Below are 23,758 nucleotides of genomic sequence, written 5' to 3' on the forward strand. Positions count from 1 at the left end.
CCTCGACCTGCTGGGCTCAGGTAATCCTTCTGCTTCAGCCTTCCAAGGAGCTGGAACCACAGGTAAATGCTATGACGCCTGGCTAAATTTTTTGATGTATTGTAGAGATGAGGTCTTGCCAAGTTGCCAAGGTAGGTCTCAAACGCTTGGACTCAAGCAATCCTCTTGCTTCCACCTCCCAAGGTGCTGGAATTACAGGTGTGAGCCACCGCTCCTGGCTCAACATGATCTATTATTCACTATAATATGACAAAATATACTTCCATGGCAATACATATAGATCTGCATAGCAATATTTTTGATGATGAATATTTATATAACCAGTTCTCCATTATCGGACTTTATTTTTTGCTATTATGAACAACTATGTAATTGAACTTTTTATTGCACACTTGATCAATCATTCCTCTTGATTAAATTTCTAAGTAAATAGTGCATAAACATGAGATTGACAGAGATTGCTATAAAGATTCAACCTATTTTCATCCTCACCAAATATATAACAGTGCCTGTTTTCTCATACTTTCACCAATACTAGAAATTTTCATTATTTTTAATATTAGCTAATCTAATAGACAAACATGCTATTGTATTTTTAATTCAATATCATTGATTACTAGTGAGGATGAACTACTTTTTAAATATGGCTTGTATTTTATCTTTTGTGAATTATCTATTCTGGTCTGTGTTTTTTTTTTCTTTTTTTTAATGTACAGAAACTTCATTTTTATGTAGCCATATCCTTAAGGATTTTTAGTTTTGATATCAGACTTACAAAGGACTTCCTTTCACAAATCATCAACAGAAAGGTCAGTGTGACAGGACACACGAATGAGGGAAAGAATGCATGATATGAGATCAGAGAAGTAGGCAGGGCCAGACCACGAGGTTCAAAAGTAGGGTTTTACCCTATTTTTAATGTGAAGTAGGAAAAGTTTAAGTAAGGGAATGAACTGATCCGGGATAGAAGTTTCTGTACGTTAAAAAAAAGAAAAAAAAAAAAAAAAACACAGACCGGAATAGATTGAAATGTCACTTTGGCAGCTCTGTGAAGAGGGAATTGCAGATAAGTAGGATAGAAACAGATGACCAGTCTGCTAGTGTTAGTCCAGGAGGGAGATGATGATGATAGCTAGGATAATGATGGAAGACATGAATGATTTCCAAATCTAGAGATGTCATCAGCCTAAATGCTCTTTATCATCAACTTCTTTTTTTATTTTTTATTTTTAGAGACGAAGTCTCGCCAAATTGCCCAGGCTGGTCTCGAACCTGTGGGCTCAGGCAATTCACTCGCCTCAGCCTCCCAAAGTGCTAGGATTACAGGCTGAGTCACCGAACCTGGCCTATCACCAACTTCTTATGCTTTTATCCACCACATGGCTTATCCCAGTCATAGAGCCATACCATTCTCCTTTCTACATGCAATACTCTGAGCTTCTAATGGTTCTTCCATTTCTTTTATTTCGTCTACTTAACTCTTTAATTCTTTTTTATTTTTTTTGAGTTGGGAGTTGGGGTGGCTCTCAGCCCATCATCCAGGCTGGCACTATCACGGCTCACTGCAACCTCAAACTCTTGGGTTTACGTGATCCTCTAGCCTTAGCCTTCCAAGAAGCTGGGACTACAGGCATATGCCACCACATCTGGCTAACTTTTTGATTTTTTTGTAGAGACAAGGTCTTGCTATGTTACCCAGGTTGGCCTCGAACTCCTGGGCTCAAGTAATCCTCCCACCTCAGCCTCCCAAAGTGCTGGGATTACAGGCATGAGCCACTGGGCCCAGCCTTTAGTTCTTAAGGATTATGTTGAGGCAGTTAACAATTTCTTAAGCTGGTTTGGAAATTCTTTCTTTGTATTCCCATATTCGGTGACTGTCATTTTATTTATACATGTGCACACGTGTGTATAGACACATATTTTAAAATTTCTTATTTTTTTAAGTGAGAAAGCAGGATTTATTGAGAGGACAGAAAAGTTCCCACAGTGGGAGGGAACCCAAGGGGGTTGCCCTAAAACTTATTTTTCAACTATTAGACTCCATCAGTAAACTATTTCATACTAAGATACTAAGGACTAGATAATGAGCTTTCAACCTTTGGATACAATAAATATCACTTATTGAGAATTAATAGGTGAATTCTAGATAAGTAAGGATATAGAATTGTTTTAGAAACCATGTCTGTAAATGCAATTGTATTCTAAATATATTAATTATTTATGGAAAATGCTTATGTTAAATCTTTTAGAAAAGGGAAAATTGTTTTGCAAAATAAATATTCGGCAAGTCATGTATTTATTTTGTGAATTTGGCTCTTAAGAGGTTTTTTTCTTAGTAAAAATATTCATTCTTACTGATATCTGATCCTGAAGTTAAATACTCTAATTTTTCTCACATTTAAAAATTTCCACTTTCCTTGGTCTTTTGTTTTGCTTTGTTTTTGAGTAGGAGCCTCACTCTGTTATCCAGGCTGGAGTGCAGTGGCATGATCACGGCTCATGGCAGCCTTGATCTCCTGGGGCTCAGGCAACCTGGCTGGTCTTTTTTTTTTTTTTTTTTTGAGTTGGAGTCTCACTCTGTCGCCCAGACTGGAGTGCAGTGGCTGCTCCTCGACCTGCTGGGCTCTGGCGATCCTTCCGCCTCAGCCTTCCAAGTAGCTGGAACTACAGGCGTGTGCTGCCACGCCCGGCTAATTTTTTGATTTATTGTAGAGATGAGGCCTCGCCAAGTTGCCCAGGCGGGTCTCGAACCCGCGGGCTCAATCAATCCACTCACCTCAGCCTCCCAAAGCGCGGGATTACAGGCTGAGCCACATAGCCCGGCTACCTTTTTTTTTTTTTTTAAGTGTCATAAAGGCTTAATAAGATTATGTTTGAAGAAGCCATGCGTGGTGGCTCATGCCTGTAATCTCAGCACTCTGGAAGGTGGAGGCGAGAGACTGCCTGAGCCCAAGGGTTCGAGACCAGCCTAGGCAACTTGGTGAGACTTCATCTCTACAATAAACAAAAAAATTAGCCAGGTGTGGTGATGCGCGCCTGTAGTTCCAGTTACTTGGAAGGCTGAGGTGGAAGGATCACACCTGAGTCTAGCAGGGTGAGGCTTTGGTGGCCGTGCCACTGCACTCTAGCCTGGGGGACAGAGTGAGACTGAGTCAAAAATAAAAGACTATGTTTGAAGGAAAAGATGTGAATGAGCCAAACCTAATTCAGCAAAATTAAATATCAGAAAATGACCACCTCATTTATTTGTCCCATATCTACATAAGAATATAGGTAATATTGGAATAGAGATTATAAAGTACTAAAGGCATGAAAAAAAAAGGAAAAAATAGTACCAAAAGGATAGAGAAATAAAGAAGAGTAAACAGCTAAAGATAAGAATAGATCCTTAAGTTGGGATCATAGATATTTTTTAAAAGATTAGCATATTTGTCTGAAAAAATCCTTCCTTGTGTGTGATATATGTAAATGCACACATAGTTGTATATTGATAACCCAGCTGTTTTCTAAAAATTAAAAACAACATAAAAGTTTAATGTGCTTCAGCCTGTTTCTCTGATTACTCTTTCTCCTCTTATGGTTATTATTTCTATTGTTTAGTGCTCTTTTTATAGCGAGATTATTTTTATGATCACTTACTATGCCATATGTATTAACCATTTACTCTAGAATAGACATTTTCTCAAAAGGAATGGCACTGTTTCCAAATAGTAGGTGAATACACGACTTGTATGTAGACAGCTTGCCTCTGTGGATGGCTGTGTGAATATAAATGTTTTGGACCGAACTAAGTGCACAGTAGTGAACAGAAATAGGTACAGTTATAGCTACTGAACAGAAATTAATCTCCCTTTCATATTGGAAAGGTACAAATCTATCCTGGTGCCATTGGTTTTGAAAAGGTAATGCTTTAATATAAGTCAAGTGGATATGCAAATGCACAAATATTACTGATGTGAAAGCATCCTAGAGGAACAAGATTCTAAAGAAAAGATAGGTGTGGCCTGGAGGTAAGGGTAGGGAGCCAATTAGCAGATGGCAATAGTGAATGGTTTCCAACAGCTGTAACAAGACTTGACCTGGAGACCTTATCAGCCCAGGAGTTATAGCACATGCTTGGCAATGAACAGGATAGTGGCAACTGCCTCCCTAGATGCCCTTGTTTCATTTGACTCCAGTCTCAGAGTTCTGAAGGAAACAGTTTTTATGAAGACAGAGAGGCATCTGTGACCATCCTCTCTAAAATAGTGCCCTAGCCCAAGTCATTCTGTACTACCATACCCATCCTTTTTTGTTTTATAGTATTTATCATAACAAATTATAGTCTTTAAAATTTATTATTTGGGCAACCCATTAGAATGTGAGCTCCATGAAAGAAAGGACTTTGCAGTCTTGCTCATTTCCATATGTACGGCACAGTGAAAAAAATATCTACTTAATGAGTGAATAATGAGTAAGAATAAACGTTCCCAAACCAACAGCTCCTTCCCTACCCTCTGCAGTCTAGCTTAGGATCATGGTATAACAGTCTCATCAGCCAACCTTCCACTCTCCACACCCTTTCTCACACAGTTCACCATGCTTCCGGGGCAAACCTCACCTGTATCTGTCAGGTTCTCTCCCCTTCCCCATACCCTTCTCTTTTCAACCTTTTTCTATACCTACTCTTTCCTGATGTTGGAAACACAGAAAACAACACTGAACATAAATGATCATTATTGAGCAGCACCTACTAAGCACTCATCAGCATGTCAGGCATTTCTACGAATATCCAGTCTTTACTGCAAACCCTCACAAAGAGAATCTTGTTGCCTTTGCACCTCATTCATACACATTTCCTTCTACAAGTCCCCATGCTACCCTTCCAATCTCCAATCTCAGACGAGACGGTATCACTCCTTCCTGTCCCATGCTTATCTCTGTCTGTGCTCTGGGTTTTGTTCCTTTCCACTTTCTCACAGAGCTTGATAGTCTATTACAGGCTTTCTCTCTTGTATGTCTGAAATGCTTTTCCTTTTTTTGGGTTTTTTTCAATTAACTCAGAAACATGGTCAAATATCTACCTATTAAAAAAAGACTCCCTTATAGAGTAACTGCCATGGGTACAAGGATTTCTCTTTTGTGGTGACAAAATGCTCTTAAATTAGATTGTAGTGATACTCATATTACTCTGTGACTATACTAAAAACCTTTTTTTTTTTTTTTGAGTCTCACTCTGTCACTGGGGCTAGAGCACAATCACAGCTCACTACCTCACTAAGCCTCAAGTCCCCTAGGCTCAAGCAATCCTCTTGCCTCAGCCTCCTCATTGTCTGGGACTACAGGTTCACACCACCACACCTAGCTTTTTTTTTTTTTCTTCAAGAGATGGAATCCTACTATGTTGCCCAGAAAGGACTCAAACTCTTGGCCTCAAGTAATCCTCCTACCTTGGCCTCCCAAAGTGCTGGGATTACAGGCATGAGTCACCACACCTGGCCTCAAATAACTATATTACATATACTTTAAGTGTGAGTGAATTATATCACATGTGAATATCTCAATAAAGCTGTTAAAAATTTCTCCTATAAGTTATTTTCTCTATTCACTGTGTTTATATTATCACTCTCCCATTCACAGCACAATTTCTACCTTCGTTTTTGTTTTTGTTTTTGAGTTGGAGTCTCACTCTATCGCCCAGGCTGGAGAACACTGGCATGCTCACAACCACCCCCACATCGACCTGATGGGTTCCAGTGATCCTTTCGTCTCAGCCTTCCAAGTAGCTGGAACTACAGGCACATGCTAAAACACCTGGCTAATTTTTTGATTTATTGTAGAGATGAGGTCTTACCAAGTTGCCCAGGCTATTCTCGAACCCGTGGGCTCAGGCAATCCCCTCACCCTGGCCTCCCAAAGTGCTAGGACTACAGGCTTGAGCTACCACACCTGGCCACAATTTCTACCTTCTAAGCTACTTTCTCTAAGATCATCAGTGACCTCTTAGAAACATCAAATTGGCACTTTTCTTTCTTTCTTTTTTTTGAGTTGGAGTCTCACTCTGTTGCCCAGGCTAGAGTGCAGTGGCACGCTGATGGCCACCCCAGCCTCGACTTGCTGGACTCAGGTGATCCTTCCACCTCAGCTTTCCAAGTAGTTGGAACTACAGGTGCCCACTACCACGCCCTGCTTATTTTTTCATTTATTGTTGAGATGAGGTCTCACCAAGTTGCCCAGGCTGGTCTCGAACCCCTGAGCTCAGACAATCCTTTCACCTCGGCCTCCCAAAGTGTTGGGATTACAGGTTTGAGTCACCACACCCAAATTGGCACTTTTTAGTTCTTATTTGTTCAATCTTTTTCCAGACATACTCTAAAACATAAAACAGATTCTGAAACATGCACATGGTCATGCCACCACTCTTGATTGGTTCTCTGTTGCCTCACAATGTAGTTAAAATTATTTTTTATGTCATTGAAGGCTCTTTATGATATGGGTCCTGTCTCTGTCTCTGTCTCTGTCTCTCTCTCTCTCTCTCTCTCTCTCTCTCTCTCCTCTCTCTCTCACACACACACCTATCACCTTTAGTTCATTCTCATCCACCATGTTCTCTAGCCATGTCTCTTCTATTGATGTGCAGGAAGACTCTGTGTTGGTAGCCTTTGGTTAGGACTCTGCCCAATGCTCCTATTCATCCTTCAGTATGCAACCCCAGCCTCTCACTCCCCAGAAAACAAGCCTGGATTCTGTCAGCATGTGTTCAGTACCTATTCTATGCTTGTGCATACATACATATATATTTATATCTACACTGAGTTTATCACAGTGTATTACAATTGTTTACTTGCCCTATTTTCTCATTAACAACGAACACTAGCTGAGTGAGAGCGGGGACTTGCCTTTCAACTCGTTAGCCTTATTGCATGATTTGGGTTTAGTAAAAGGTTGTTGAAAAAAATGAATAAATTAATGGCCTATTCATGTTTTTTGCTTTCTTCTTTCCTCACTTAACACTGAACTCAGCAAGTATCCTCTAGGAAATGGTCTCTAACAACTTCTTTAGTGTCAACATTTTATGATTCTTTCTATGATCTAATCAGTAGTTCATATTCCTTTTATAGTTGTGTTTTCTAACCCAGGGATTTAATTGTGAACAACATAAGGGAAGGAACTAACACTTGCTGAGTACTTATGAGGGGATAGGCACCGTGCCAGGCACTTCACATGCATTATATGTCATCTGATCCCCTATGGGGTTAACATTCTCACACCAATTCTAGATATGAGGAAACAGAGTCTGAGGAAGATCCAAGTCACACGAGCAGGCATCAGAGCTAGGGAGCAAATCCACTTTTATTTATTTATTTGTTCTCTTGTATCACTCTACGTTGTTCCAAAGGACTTAACACTGATAATTGGCATGAAAGAGCTATAATTAAAGATTATCACATTTATTTTAATAGCATTCATAAGGCTTTGTGAATTGAGCATGTATATTTAATACTGATAAGCAACAATGCAATATATTCTCACTTCAAGAATATCAGTATGTAATATGTAACTATATTATATAAAAATTAGGGTGTGATGAGTTAAAAATTTTTCAGTTAAGGCTTAATTTTCTGCTAATAAACTACTTGGGGTTGTGCAGAAACAAAGGGAGTCAAAGGAACCTAAAGCAAAAGTTTTAATCATCTTTAGCAAATGATGATCTTGAAAAATAAATATTAAAAACTCATTTGGTATGGTGATTTCTGAAAAAGTTAGACATGGAATTATCATATACTCCAGAAATTCCATTTTTGGGTATATAGCCCAAATAATTGAAACCAGGGACCTGAACAGATACTTGTATACCCACATTCTTAGGAGCTTTATTCACAATAGCCAAAAGGTGAAAATAACCCAAGTGCCCATTGATGGATGAATGGATAAACAAAATGTGGTGAGCTTTAAAAAGAGGGAAGATTTTATGCTAAGATATTAAGCCAGACACAAAAGGACAAAAACTGTATCATTCACTTATATGAAATATCTACAGTAGTAAAATTCATAAAGATAGGCTGGGTGTGGAGGCTAATGCCTGTAATTCCAGCACTTTGGGAGGCCGGGGCAGGAGGACTCCTTGAGTTCAGGAGTGCGAGACCAGCCCAGGCAAAATAACGAGAACTTGTCTCCAAAAAAATTTTTTAAAAAAATTAGCCAGCAGGCATTGTGGTGCATGTCTGTAGTTCCAGCTATTTGGAAGGTTGAGGCAGGAGGATCACCTGAGCCAAGGAGGTCGAGACTGCAGTGACCTGTGATCATGCCACTGCACTCCAGCCTGGACAACAGAGTAAAACCTTGACTCAAAAAAAAAAAAAAAAATCATAAAGATAGAACATAGAATTGTATTTTTCAGGGACTTCGAAGAGGAGAAAATGGGGAATTATTGTTTAATGCATAGAGAGTTTCAGTTTGGGAAGATGAAACACTTCTGGAGATGGATGGTGGTGATGGTTAAACAACAATGTGAATGTCCTTTGCTTTTTTCACCCTGATTCTTACAACTTATGAATATAATGTGAATCTTCTTAATGTCACTGAACTCTACACTCAAAAATGATATAAATGGTCCATTTTATGTTACGTATGTTTATTTTACCACAATTTAAAAAAAAACCCTTTATTTGAAGTCATAATACCCTACCTAGTTTAGGTGAAAGAAAAAATGTAACTTAATGTACACCTCTATTTCAATGTCTAAATGGAGTATGTCCTCTTTCAAACATCCTGCCAAGGTAATTTAACATACATTAGTGACCCACTGTCTGATCACATATCCTGAACCTGGAGTTGGAAAATAGTCACCAAAGACATAGTAACCTATGAAGAAGACAATTCTAGACCTCTGCTGTCCAATACTGTAACCATTAGTCATATTTGTCTATTTGAATTTAAATTAAGGGTGAGGTGGCTCAAGCCTGTAATCCCAGCACTTTGGGAAGCTGAGGTGAAAGGATTGCCTGAGTCCAGGGGTTTGAGACCAGCCTAGGCAATTTGGTGAGACTTTGTTTCTATAAAAAAAAAAAAAAAAAAATTAGCCAGGCGTGGTCGCGCATGCCTGTAGTTCCAGCTGCTTGGAAGGCTAAGGCAGAAGGATCACCTGAGCCCAGCAGGTCGAGGCGCAGTGACCGTGAGTGTGCCACTGCATTCCAGCCTAGGCAACAGAGTAAGACTCTGATTCAAAAGTAAACATTTTTTAATTAAATAAAATTAAACATCCAGGTCCCCAGTTATACTAGTCACATTTCAAATGCACAATAACTACATTTGTACAGTGTGGATACAAAATATTTCCATCACTGCAGTGCTCTTCTAGACTCTAGTCTAGTGTACAGTAAATGTTTTTGGCAATCATCAGTGTATATGTGAGGACAGAGGTCAATTCAGAATAAAAATAAAGATCCAGCCATGAAGAGTGACCTACAGAGGAAATGACCAGTTAATTAAATGTTTATAACTGACCATAACAGATACAAGGGGGACCCTCCCCCTAAATGGAATTGATTTACAAAAAATTGTGTATTCTTACTTGTTTAATTACAAGGTTATTTTAGTAATCTTCAAAGTACTCTTAGTACACCTATTGAGACACATTTTCTACTGCTCAAAGCAGTTTTGGAACTTGTCAATTTGGATGCCTTTTAGTGCTTTTGCTGCGTTTTGTTTCACTTCCTCCACGTAAGCAAAATATTTTTCTTTGAGGACTTTTTGGATCCGGGAGAACAAAAAAATTTGCGTGGGGTGAGATTGGTTGAATGGGGAGGGGACACGGGGTCATGCTGTTTTGGTCAAAAACTGGAACACACAGCTCAGTGTGGGCAGGTGAGCTTGCAAATTACCCATAAAAGGGGCAACCTTTCAAAAAAAATTTTAAAAAAATTTACGGAAGCTGAACACAGCCTCTCACAACAACTCTAGTTGGAACATTGATCCCAATGGGTTCCCAGAACACTCACCTGGTGGGGAAAGCCTGTACTACAAGGGGCCTGTCCTCCGAAAAATAATTCTGATTTTTTTTTGTTCCGCCCTGGTATAAGCTGAGTGCCATCTTTATCATGACAATGTTGCATAAACTTTAATGAAGAGAAAGGTAGAACTAGTTATATCATCTTGGACACACCAAAAGACAAATCTTTTAAAAAAAATAAGATCCCACATGGATCTTATGGGAGAAATATTGTTAAGTACATTTTCACAGCCACTCTACAGAATACTACGGAATTTCAAAATTAAAAATGCAGAGATTATACATAACAACACAAAAATATGCTGGTATATTAAGAAAAACAAGAGGTTATAAAATCAGTTCTATAGTCTGAATTTTGTTATGTACTACGTACGTAGAGATATGGATAACTATTACAAGGAAACATAAAAAAAGAAAAACAGGGCAACCCCTTCGGGTCCCCCTCCCACTGTGGGAGCTTTTCTGTCCTCTCAATAAATCCTGCTTTAAAAAAAAAAAAGAAAAAAGAAAAAAAGTGAAATAGTGGCAGATTTGCTGAAGAATTATGGGTATTTAATAAAGTAGCACTGTTAAAGTATTGCAAAACAAACAAAAAATGTAAACAAGCGTATGCTATTTCATTCTAACAATGGAATTATGCACTGTTTTGTAATACCACTTGCATGTTCACGAATCTCAATTCCATATACAGAATCCTATGCATATTCTGGGATATGCAGTCGTTCTAGTAAAATAAAATGTCCCCAGAAAAAATATTTTCAAAGAACTGAAAAACTGGAAGAGTCTTTAAGAGTTTATCCTATCTAGTTCTCTGTCTGCATAGTTTTTAAACTAAAAAATAGCAATTAAAAATTTGTACAACTTATGACATATCAGCATCTAGCACACAGGGCTTTTGTTTGTGTACTAAGAACGTTTATCTAGCAGATAAGCCAGGTGATAATACAGTAATTTATTTAAATATCTACCTACATACTTTCCACATGATCACGTCATAGTGGAACTATAAAAGAATGTATCAAGTGCTGGAAAGAAGACAAATCTTACACATTACAAATAATGTTCCCTTCAAAATGACATATAATTTTCTCTATAAATCAAAGCTCCTAGTTTCTTAAATATATTTCTGATGCAAAATTGTATAAATTAAGGTGGGATCTAGTCAATTCTATAATTTTTCATATGAGTTATGTTAGAGTAAGGAGGATACATAATTAGTTTAGAAATACTTTAAACAAGGCCTTCTACAGACTTTTTGGAGAATATTCTATTTGTCAAAACCATGTTTTGAGTGTTTTACCTTAGAAAAATGCCAAGCCGGGCTTGGTGGCTCAGCCTGTAATCCCGCGCCTTTGGAAGGCTGAGGTGAGTGGAATGCCTGAGCCCGTGGGTTCGAGACCCACCTGGGCAACTTGGCGAGACCTCATATCTACAATAAATCAAAAAAATTAGCCGGCGTAGTAGCGCGCGCCTGTAGTTCCAGCTACTTGGAAGGCTGAGGCGGAAGGATCGCCGGAGCCCAGCAGGTTGAGGCTGCAGTGGCAGGGGGGCGGCCACTGCACTCCAGTCTGGGGGACAGTGAGACTCCAACTCAAAAAAAAAAAGAAAAGAAATGCCAAGAATAAAACAAATTCAATAACATCTAACACCAAGTTTGATGACAGGAAAGTATTAGACTTCAATTCCATTATTAAATTTTTATATGGTTATATTTGTACTTACGCATTTCATATAAATACGTGCTTTATCACATTTAATAAATGTATGCTCATAATTATATTTCTTTAGTCAATTACTGTTTTCCTAATATTTTAAATCATGTGTGTAGTCTCCAAAGCTAAAAAATTATAAACATGATTGTGGATATCTTAATTGGTTTAAATTGAAAAGCTCTCAGCCGGGCTCGGTGGCTCAGCCTGTAATCCCGTGCCTTTGGGAGGCTGAGGTGAGTGGATTGCCTGAGCCCGTGGGTTCGAGCGAGACCCGCAGCGAGACAGCGAGACCTCATCTCTACAATAAATCAAAAAATCAGCCGGGCGTGGTAGCGCATGCCTGTAATTCCCGCTACTTGGAAGCTGAGGCGGAAGGATTGCCGGAGCCCAGCAGGTCGAGGCTGCGGTGGCCGGGAGCGGCCACTGCACTCCAGTCTGGGCAACCGAGTGAGACTCCAACTCAAAAAAAAAAAAAAAAAAAAAAGAAAAAGCTCTCATTTTATATTGAGTCAAACATTTTGCTGCAGGGAAGCCCTGAGTCCAAGTCCCAACTAGTTCACTCATTGATAAGCTGTCCTGATTAAGTCACTTTACTCATTTGGTTTCAGTTTCTTCATTATAAAATGAAAGAATAAGGAAGACGATATCTAGTGCCTTCTAATTTAAAGATACTACCTCATCATAAGTGGTCGTCTGAGTCAAATAACTTACCTCTCTTAACACAGGATCGGCTATTGAATTCAGATTGACAGCTCCTTCATAGGTCAGGTAATAGAATACATTGAGGGCTCGGACAGCCTCTGGTCCTTGCTGCTTATAGCCAAAAATGAGATCAATCCATTGGTGAAGCTGGCAGGAAACAAATTCACTCTCCAGGGCCTGAAAAATGGTATAGATCATATTATGATGCTGTATTCCTTTTTTTTTTTTTTTAAGTATAGAAAGATATTTATAATAAGCAGTAAAGTTTAACACTAAATTTACTGTGAATAGTCTTTAAAATAACAAAACCTGCTCTGATGTCCAATCTTCCACCAAAAAGTGTTCTCCTTTGTTTACAACTAGAGACTTTCTGGCACTTGGCATGCTGAATTGTAATAAATGCTTAAGTTGCAGTATTCTTCTAGTGTACTATAAGTACTGTGAGGACCAGGACTGGGCCTATCTTGGTCACATTTGTAAATCACAGTCTGACAGGTAATTTATGCCTCAAAGAAAGGAGATCATATGATGCAGAGACTACTTTGGGAAAGCACAAGTGAAAACAATAAAAAATTACTATTGACTTGAGATATTTATAATTTTTCTAGAATTAAAACATTTTGTAGTCTTACTACAACAAATTATTAACCAAATTATTTAGCTATTTTGACTGATTTTTATGCTAACAAATTAGATCTTATGGGGGGATATTTATAATTATTGAATTATTATTCTAGGTGTTACTATCAAACCAGATCAAATATTTAATGCCATTAACATAACAGTATCCAGTAAATAATGAATGAGCATAATCAAGTATTCAAGTTGAAATACTGGGCATTAAGATCCATTTTCTGTTCCTCATGATATTCCCAGTTACTAGCATTGTGTTGAAAACACAATAGATATCAATAAATGTTTGGTGAATTTAATAAGGTTAGGAATACTAACATGTTTTAAGAACTGGAGACATGTTTTGGGAAGCTATTCATCTTTCTACTACTAAATGTTGCTCAAAAGTATTCCAGTATCAAAGTTTAGTGTGATTGACTAGTTTACCAACAAATAAATACTTCTACTAAAATCAAAGAGTTCACAAACTTAAACTCTGCAGTTTAATTAAGAGTACACAGTAGTTGCTGTTTATTCCCAGAGGAAGCCTGAAACTGTGGCTTGTACCAAGCCCTATACATACTATGTCTTTTCCTATACATGCATATCTATGATAAAGTCTAATTTATAAATAAGGCACAGTAAGAGGTTAATAACAAAATAGAACAATTAAAACAATATACTATAAAATGTATTTATATACTGTAATAACAGTTGTGTGAATGTGGTCTCTCTATTGCCAAGTTTCCTACTTTACTGTACTCTCCATTTCTGGACGTTGGCTAACCACAGGCAACTGAAACTGTCAAAAGAGAAACCACCAATAAGGGGGACTACTGTACCATGTTACACCTGGTCATATATCTCATTGAAATTAATTATTATTTTTAGAGTAATAAGTGTTTGACTATGATGTATTTCTCATAGGGTTTGCTGCTACAGTATCAATATTATAAGAGATTTGTTGGTTTCAAAATAAAACTAACCAACTTCTATAGCAAGTAACCAGTGAGATAAAAACCATCTTGCAACAAAAGATGTTCCTATTAGTTCACAGGTGTACACATGTGTAAATATGTGCTTTATTAAAATAAGTGTCTATGAAAAAGAAAGATGTTTAGGGCTAAATACAAGTAATCATTTATTTTAACTAATATCATTTAACATGGTTCACGATATATCACATACTATAAAATGTAAAATATAATTCTGTATAAAACTAGGCAAATTCTCACATTCTAAAGTATACTTGAAATAAATATATGCCTAAAATGTATTTAGCTAGTTTCAACTGAGAAAGTTACGGTTTTAGACACATTTAATAAAATGCATTACATTTATAAATTTAGTAAACAGAAAAGATAGCACAAAACTACTTCGTACTTTACTTGAGATAAGAAGAAAAAGGCTTGTAATACTTTTAAGTAAATTTCTATTTTAAGTACATGAATTAAAAAATCTATGGATAACTAATGCAAATTATACACAAAAATGATACGTTTGTTTCATTAACTTAGGCCTTGGGTAGAGGTGGCGGTGGGGTGGGGTGGGGGACACATTTAAAATGACACATAAAAACAGCAATTGTCTTAATTTGTGTGCAGTACACTCCACACAAAAGCCCTAAATATGTTCAAATTAGAGCAAGCTGCTTGATTGTCACTGCAGTCTCATGTCACATTAATGCATGACAAACATTAAACCATACACTTAAATGGCAATTTATATCATTTAAATGTTTACTGCCAGACTAGCTCATCATTCATTTAAATGTGACTTTCTGACAGCTAATTTCAGTTAATTTTCTCCAATTCACTTAATTAGAACTTTCAATCAGGGAAGGACCTATACATATCTTCAAGCTTACATCCTTTTTGGTTATTGTTCAAAATCTGAGTTCATAAGCTGCCAGAAAGCTCTCCTATAGTAGACAAACATGTAATATCTCCGAATCTACAAAAAGCATGACTATATGAAGCAAACTCACAGTATGTATTCTTAGAAAGAGCCTACACTTATTTATATAAATAATATTCTCACTAGTTGTTTAAATAAAAAATGTTTGGTTCATATACACACACGATTGAAACAATAAAAAAAAAAAACCTGCATCCAAGCTAATTAAAAATTAATGATTTCAAAATTGTTTAATAAGATAAAACAGCCAGGAGTCTCCCAAGTGTCCATGGTGTTGCGATTTGAGACTATAAAATTCTAGAAGGCTCAGCAAATGATGAACTACAAATGAATTTTCTCAATATTAAAGCTCTAAAAGCTGGGGCAATTTTATTTTGTGTCAACAAACAAAGAATTGTTGAGAATTCCTTACGGTTGACTACTTTACGCACATTCAAAATCGTAAAGTTGGTTAGATTTAGATGGTTAAGGTTTTACACCTTGACACTGCATCAGAATTTTAAGCAAAAATGCTAAAAGGAAAGGTACTGTACACTCATATGATGCCACAAACACACATGCAGAGATAACCATAATGCCATTGCTCAGCCCTCCCCTTACGTTGTAATACGTCACTCCTTAAGGGGTTGACCAGTAATTCATGGAACTATGGCAAAATCATTTCAGGAAGTTGATATACACATTACTTTCATGAATAAACTTAAAATAGTTTTTAAAAAACTAAACTAAAAATTTCATTAGTCACCTTCAGGCATTTCTTGATTGAAGGGACCTAAAAGAACAACTACAATGAATATAAGAGAATTCCAAGATGTTCTGAAATGATTTCAGCATAAAGTCAGTTCAGAAGATGTAATACCCTTTTGATACCAGTGAATGACAGCTGCCTAATCAAAAGTACATATTAATGAAAATGTGCACTTAAGACTTGAGGGAAGAGGAAAGGACAAGCGGAGGAAATTAAGAAAAAAACACAAACAGAAAATAATTCAAAATGGAATACTCTGAGATTGCATTTTATAACTTTTGTTTTGAGATTCAGGAATGTAAATCAAAAGTCCTACATTAAAATTCTTTCAAATCCCTTTCTTATACATTAACATTTTTTAAAATACTCTTTATACATATACAATTCTTATTTAGACCCACATTTTTAGTTACAAAAAATACCTAAAAACATGCCAGTGGAATGCTAGCCATTTGAAATTTTTCAAAGCTTTCAGAAGAGACAGTCCTCATTAAGACTGGAGTTAAATACGGTTTGCAGCTAGGGGACAGTAACATTCTTACCATGCTGCTTTCAAACCTAACCAATCAATTGTTAGTACTCCCCTAGCAGGCTGGACCCATCATTTACATCCAATGTGTGCTCTGAGTAAAATTTGTAAAAAAGAAAATCCACTAAAATGTCCAACACAGTACAATAATATTCAACTCATCTGAGTTATTATAAAATAAATCTGACTAATGCCCAATTGTTAGGGATCAAATCAGACTATGAAAAGACTATCATATGAAGCCTCACACAAATTGTCAATCCAATCCAAGGGGACTCATATTAGTCTTGACAAACTGTCTTGGGGCTGATATCTGTTTTTTTTAATGAGATCTATTAGGCAGAGACTAAAACACTTGAGACATGCTAAAAAGTACAGTATACAGATGTCAAACACAAATACTAATAACTTTCATTTGGTTTATACACAGAATATCAACAAATCAAAGCTTTACTATTATAAAGATAATAGTAAATTATTCATAAATAACTGGTTTGTATAACCCAGTGTCAGAAATAATTACAACATATATGAATATGTGTCTAACAAATCTCACTGAAAGAACACAATCTATGTATTTTTAAAACTAACCCACTGGAGAAATAGATTATTTATTTATAAAAAATGTTATATAAAATTATTCTTGTTTTCTATAGGAGTCAAATAATATTACATATAGAAATAGGTAGCTTTTCCCAAGAAACTCTCAGTTGAGAATAAAAATTCTACAATAAAGTGCATTAATCAGGCAGTTAATCTATTGTGATACCTAGCAGTTTCCTTTTGTTTTCAAAAAAATCAAATTTTGCTAATGTAAAAATTATGTAAAGTCAAAAATCCAATTTTAATTAACAACATAAATTATTAGATAATTGTTTACCTCAAGACCAAGAAACTTTGTTGTTTCTCACACTTGTCGTTCCCAGTTAATGCTAATATTTACTTATTCTTTTGCTAAATGTTCTCATACCATTCCAAATTTTAAAAGCAACTAAACAAAAACTAGTGATATCTATATAGGACAAATGGTTTTTATTTTAAAAAATAGAGATATCAAATATTATTTACAAACTTTTAAGTATAGAAATAATTATATAACCAGAAGGAAATGGGCCTATGCAGCCCAGACACACATTTCTGTATACCTCACTACTTCTACTCCCAGGCTTCTAGAAGGCCTGATTCAGTTCCGACAGACCATAGCTGTAAGTTTCAAATAAGAAAATAAAAATCATTGATTAGGCCTCCTGACTTGAGATACATTTAATTATAATATGTATTTATAATATAATCATATTTATAATGAAAGAATGAAAAATTAGTTTGTAAATTTTTAATTGAACTTATAATTAAGGGTCTTAATTAATTTGTTTTCATATTGTATACAGCAATATGTTTTAAAGGAGTTGATGTTTGGATTGGCAAGAAATTAAAAATTCAGAATTTTAAGTATTTTTTATTTTAAATACATGTAATACTGCCTTCTTCATATACACGCACATACACAAAAATTTAAAATGAACTAACTGGTCTGTTATGTTTGCATGTGCTGGATTTCAAACACTAGTGGTAATGTTTCCTTAACATTGATATATGACCTTTGTAATTTACATTGAAGAAAGCTGTTTTTTTCAGCCTAATTAGAACTGTTTCAAATTTTCCTGCTAAATATATGATATAAAGTCCTTTCAACTTTTTTATTCTAAAGTTTCTTTCCATGTCAACTTTGTTCCAATCAAAATATGCTTTGAATTAAATGATTTTGATTGAATATGTGGATCACATTTCACTTCTAAGATTTAAAGTCCAAAAAGGAAAAGTTTAGCCTGTTCAAACAAAGCAAGAGCAGCCACTTTGCGGAAAGCTATTCACATTTAAGAAGACTGACAAATTGTTTGTGTGCACCATTAGGTCTAGTTTCTGCAATAGTTGCCAGATTTCCTGTCCCCCTAATAAGATACATTAACTCCTTAAATGCTGGCTCTGAATCTGGAGTGAATTTGAGTAACTCTAGCAAATTTTTAGTTTACCTATAGGTAAATTGCCTTCTTTGAAATAAATCTAAAGAGAAGAACATTTGCTGTTAACTATGCTGTATCAAAACTGTCAAACTAAGGTCACAGAAAAATCAACATTTTCCCATATAGGACAGATATAAATTCAGAATGCAAATATGTTTTTGCAAATGGCACTTGCCAGAAGTGACAAACTCACACCAATCCTCATTTTTTAAATAAATTAAAGTTTCAATTTAACCTATTTAAGGATTACTTCTTTAGGTAAAAAACAACAGTGGAAATACTGAACTATTTAATGAACTGTAATTTACTAACATGAGTTTTACCTTCCCCCGATTACATATATATCACAATGCTTCTGAGTTCAGATATTTACCTTTATACTTACAGAACAAAAACGTGAAACACGTTTTATATTATTTACAAAGAAAAATTTAATTTGGGGAGTTTAGAAATATGTGTGAAGCTGTAACATGAATATCATTGTCATGAAGCCAAAGGGGGTAAAAATGGAGGATTCAAAGATCTAGGGGAAAAAAATTGTAGGAAGCTGTAAATAAAACTTATGACAGTTATAAAGGATGAAATTCAGTCAACAACATATTGAAGCTCTGTCTGAAAAACAGATAGAGAAATCACTAAAAGGGGTTCTGTACTACTAAACTGCCCTTGAACTGTTGGGCAGAAGAGAGATTTTGAGCCGGCAGTACACAGCTCATTTCTACATTTGTATCATTACTAAAGAAAAGTGTGAGTCAGTAGCATATCTTGATATAACCATCAAGCACTCGTGCATCCTTTGGCAGGAGAATCATTCTGTCTACGATTGTTATTGTGTAGTTTTAAATGGACTAGTCAACCAGCTGTTATATATTTTACACACTGAAGGCCATGTTTCCTTTGAAATTCATAGTTTTAATCTCAACTGAAGTCTGTATTGCTGTGTGCCAAGATCAAAAGGATTAGGCAAACTTGTACAATTACCTTCCTTTTTAGAGAGATGCTTTTTTAAAAAAATGTTTAAAATACTCCTATATGCTGACATTTTATCCAACTATTTTCTTTAGAACCACAGAACATTAAAACATTTAATTAACATTTCAACCTTAGGTCACTCTTAATCTAAAATCTAGGAATTCATAATATACAGATATGTTAAACTAGTTATATACAACGCACATAGGGATAATAGAGCACTTAAAAAAAATCCTAGTTGACTAAGAATGGATGGGGAATGAACAACTATACCTGTCTACTTCTTCTATTTGTTTGCCTTTTGTGGGCCTTTGTTCAGACAATTCACAGAGCTTACAACGATGTATATGCAGCAAGAAAAAAGAGAAGTGAGGCAATGCAAAAATAAGGATAAGACAGGGATATCAACTAAAAATCATGCCATGAAATTCCATAAACTTGTTAGAGGTGAGCCATGTATTCAGTGCTAAGCTTTCTAGCAGGCAACATAAAGAAAGAAACTTGAACAATTACAAAAGTCAAAAATGACCACAATGTAAAAACAAACCAGATGGCCTGGAAAAACACATTATTTCTATTTCTTAGATAAGAAACTCCTCCCTTGGCAATATGATGGAATCCAGGTATGAGACTCTCAGAGGGACTGACTTAATCCTGGGATAGATTTAAAGAACAGACAAATGGTGAGACGACATATTCCTCAGGCAATCCTGCACAAACATTATTTCTCTTAGGGAGGTTTTGAATGGTAGGTTCTAGATTGCACTTCAAGACAAACATTTGAAACACATTTTATTTTGTAAGTTAAATGCAGAGCCAATAAATTTCAACAACAGGCAAACTGAGGCCTAGGACAAATAACCTCTTAAGAATGTGAGAAATATAAGGAGAAATATACAAGCCTGTATGGAAAACAGGCTCCTCTTCACTTGGAAGGGATAATGGCCTACCTTAAAACAGGTTCAAAATTCACCTTAGAAAGTAATTTAGGGTAACTGTACTTACACAGATAAATACGCAATAAAATGCTAAACATGATACGCTAATGCTTATAAGCTTTAAAACAGTGTACTAAATGTTCAACTCTTTAAAAAAATCAGTAAAGTATCCTTAGAAAATTAATTTTGAGGATTGTAAATTCCTGTTACATGATAAACTTGTTATTAAAATATATACTTAAGTAATTAAAATATTAATCTAAAATTCTCAATCGTCCATCTAGGTACAGAAAAATGAATATTTCCTCTTGGGCAGTCATAAAAAATGTATTAATCTGCTGTATTAACTCCTGAAGGTTTTATTTTACAGTCAATTACAAAAGGAAGGAGAACAACAACAAAAATTAAGCCCTTCCCATTTTCTTATTCAAATAGATCTGAAAATACTAGCAGTCTTTTGCCTTTGAAGATGACCAGACCAGAATCTCTATTTATTAGCAGATATAGTTTAATCCCATGGGGACTCCAGACAAAAACAAGGAGCTGTCTGCATGGCACCAATGATCCCCTGGACTGAGTGCCATAAACTTATACTGGCAAATCAAAATCCTTGGTAAAATAGAACTTTTATTATGTCATTACTCCTAAGAAAATTCATTAAATAAAATGAGTTAAACAATATGAATGTCAAAGTTGCTGAATACAAATCTCTGATTAGTTCAGTCAGAGAATCAAGTTATATCTGGACTTATTTTGTGTGTGCAATTATATACATGTACACACTATATAGGACTACAGGTCTTTTCCAGTCTGCAACTTTGATTAATAGGAGCAGCTGTCTCATTGTTCATTCAACAAGCATGTATTGAGTGCCTATTATGGGTCTTGCTCTGTGCTAGATTTTGGGGATACTGGGATGAGATGTCCCTATGGAGGGATGGGAGGGGGCAAAAGTCAGCTCTAACTCCACTATAATAGTCTAGGTGAGAGGTATTGAGATCCAAAGTCTTTGTTTAGGATCTAAGGCTGAGCATTACAATAGAAGTTTGTATACTATTTAAATACAAAAACAGAATTAAAATCTGCTCGTGTTTAATAGTGGGATGTTCAAGCCACAAAAGTTCTGGGTAACAAAATTACCACCAGGACTTTATACCACTGCTGTATAACAGAAATATACACAAGACATATGTAATTTAAAATTTTGGGATCAGATGTGGTATCTCACACCTGTAATTCCAGAACTTTGGGAGGCTGAGGAGGGAGGATAGATTGAGACTAGGAATTAAAAGACCAGCCTAGGCAACATAGTGAGTAGTGAGACCTTGCCCCCCCCAACCCCCCCAAATAACCAGGTGTGGTGGCATGCACCTGTAGTCCCAGCTACTTAGGAGGTCGAGGCAAATGGTCACCTGAGCCCAGGAAGTCAAGGCTGCAGTGAGCCGTGATCGTGCCAATGCACTCCATCCTGGGTGACAGAATGAGACCCGCAACTCTAAATAAATAAATAAAATTTCCCAGTAGCCACATTATGTCATGTTTAATCAAGAATATAAGAATGTCATTTCAACATGTAAATATAGAAATTATTTTGTATTAAATCCTATAAATTTGGTATGCATTTTATACTTACAATATACAGAACATGTCAATTCAAACTAGTCACATTTCAAGTTAAATGCAGAGCCAACACGTTTCAACAACAGGCAAATTGAGTCCTAGGACAAATAACCACTTAAGAAAATGAGAAATATAAGGAGAAATATAGAAGCCTGTATGGAAGGCAGGCTTCTCTTCTCTTTGGACCTTAAAATAGGTTCAAAATTCTCCTTAGAAAGTAATTTGGGGTAACTGCTTTCATATAGATAAATATGCAACAAAATGCTGAACATGATACCCTAAGGCTTATAGGCATTCAAAAGTTGTTGTTTTTTATTTTTGAGTTGGAGTCTCATTCCATAGCCCAGGCTGGAGTGCAGTGGCATACTCACAGGCACCCCAGCATCGACCTGCTGGGCTCAGGCAATCCTTTCGCCTCAGCCTTCCAAACAGTCAGAACTACAGGTGTACACTACCACACCTGGCTAATTATTTATTTATTTATTGTAGAGATAAGGTCTTGCCAAGATGCCCAGTTTGTTCTTGAACCTGTGGGCTCAGGCAGTTCCCTCATCTCGGCCTCCCAAAGTGCTGGGATTACAAGCTTGAGCCACCATACCTGGCCAGCACTCAAAAGTTTAAAGCAGCATACTATAAATGTTCAACTCTTTAAAAAATTAGTAAAGTATCCTTAGAAAATTAATTTTGAGGATTGCAAATTCCTGTTACACTATGAACTAGTTATTAAAATATATACTTAAGTAATTAAAATATTAATCTAAAATTCTCAATTAATCACCTGTGTATATTGAATATTTTCAATATCTCAAGTGGTCAATAGCCACATGTGACTTAGTGGTTATAAATCGGACAGTGAAGCTTTATTTAATTCTAATTACTGAATCTGCATCTAGATTTTGATACAAAATAGAATGCACGAGTTAACAATATTTAATACTTTTAAGATACAGCTTATCCTACTGAAAATAAAGATAAACCTTACAAACACAAAGTACCTGCTAGACTAAAATGACCTTCAGTGCAGTTTTGAAGAGGTCATTACAATTCTCAGTGCCACTAAGAATAGCTATAACTTAGGGCAATAGAAATACAGTATCTTCAAGTGTGAAATAGACATAATGTTCTACATTGTATATTCTTCAGCCACTTCTAGATTTCTGCAGAACTGTGGCAGAGTTTGAAAGAAGGCACTATGACTACCCTCTAAACAATAAGGGTACAAGGGCTAATTCTACTAAGTTATCATCTGTAAACTTTCCATCCTGAAAGGTCTTTGGTTAGAATTCTTACATGTTGGCTACTCAGCTTTTCACTGTGTACTTTAAGAACTACAAATAGTCACAGACTACAACTTAGCATAGGGGACATAATCTTTGCTGAAAGTCAGATATAAGAAATCTGCAGATGATGTAGATGTATTCATAAACCTCATAAAAATCACCTCATTTTAACAGCAGATAAACGAGTCTCTGTCCACTCCTAGAAATTTTTTAACATCTGTAATAGCACTTTATAATTCCCCAAGTCACAAAAAATTGGGGGTTTTATTTTTTCTGAATTATCAGTAGAAAAATGACTAGTTAATAGGCTCTGGGTTATTTAATTATTTTTATGAAGCCATGAATGCATAGGCAATAGGAGATCAATAATATAAACTTCTTGAAAGAATTAGTACTTTTAAAATTTGTTTCCTCACCCCCCTTTCACTTTTTAGCTAGTACCTCCTCTTTCTGTTATAAGCACACTACTGAAGACGTTTTTGCAAAGATATCTGTCTGACTCCAATGGATGCTTCTGTCTTCTCACTTCACCTCTCTGCATTATGCTTTCTTTCCTTTATTTTATTTTAAAGATGTTGGGTACAATTCAGGGTGAGGTACATAAGTGGTCATTGTACAGGTAAAGTTTGCGTCTTCTGTTGAAATCAGGTACCCTTATTGATGTTCTTTCTAACTTCCTCTTCTAGCTTGACACCCTCTCTCAGATTCTCTTTTCA

General features: G+C 36.0%; 1 protein-coding gene across 2 annotated transcripts in view; it reads right to left on the reverse strand.

The window, feature by feature from the left end:
• The window catches only part of LRBA (LPS responsive beige-like anchor protein), a 216,927-nt gene that overhangs the window by 67,356 nt on the left and 125,813 nt on the right, over positions 1–23,758 (reverse strand). For both annotated transcript variants that reach the window (XM_021708074.1, XM_021708075.1), the window contains exon 6: positions 12,415–12,582. In XM_021708074.1, the coding sequence (XP_021563749.1) occupies positions 12,415–12,582 (168 nt within the window). The remainder of the gene's footprint in view (positions 1–12,414; positions 12,583–23,758) is intronic.

Source organism: Carlito syrichta, unplaced genomic scaffold (genome assembly GCF_000164805.1).
Source record: "Carlito syrichta isolate Samal-C Ts95f unplaced genomic scaffold, Tarsius_syrichta-2.0.1 Scaffold130554, whole genome shotgun sequence".
NCBI classification, from domain to species: domain Eukaryota; kingdom Metazoa; phylum Chordata; class Mammalia; order Primates; family Tarsiidae; genus Carlito; species Carlito syrichta.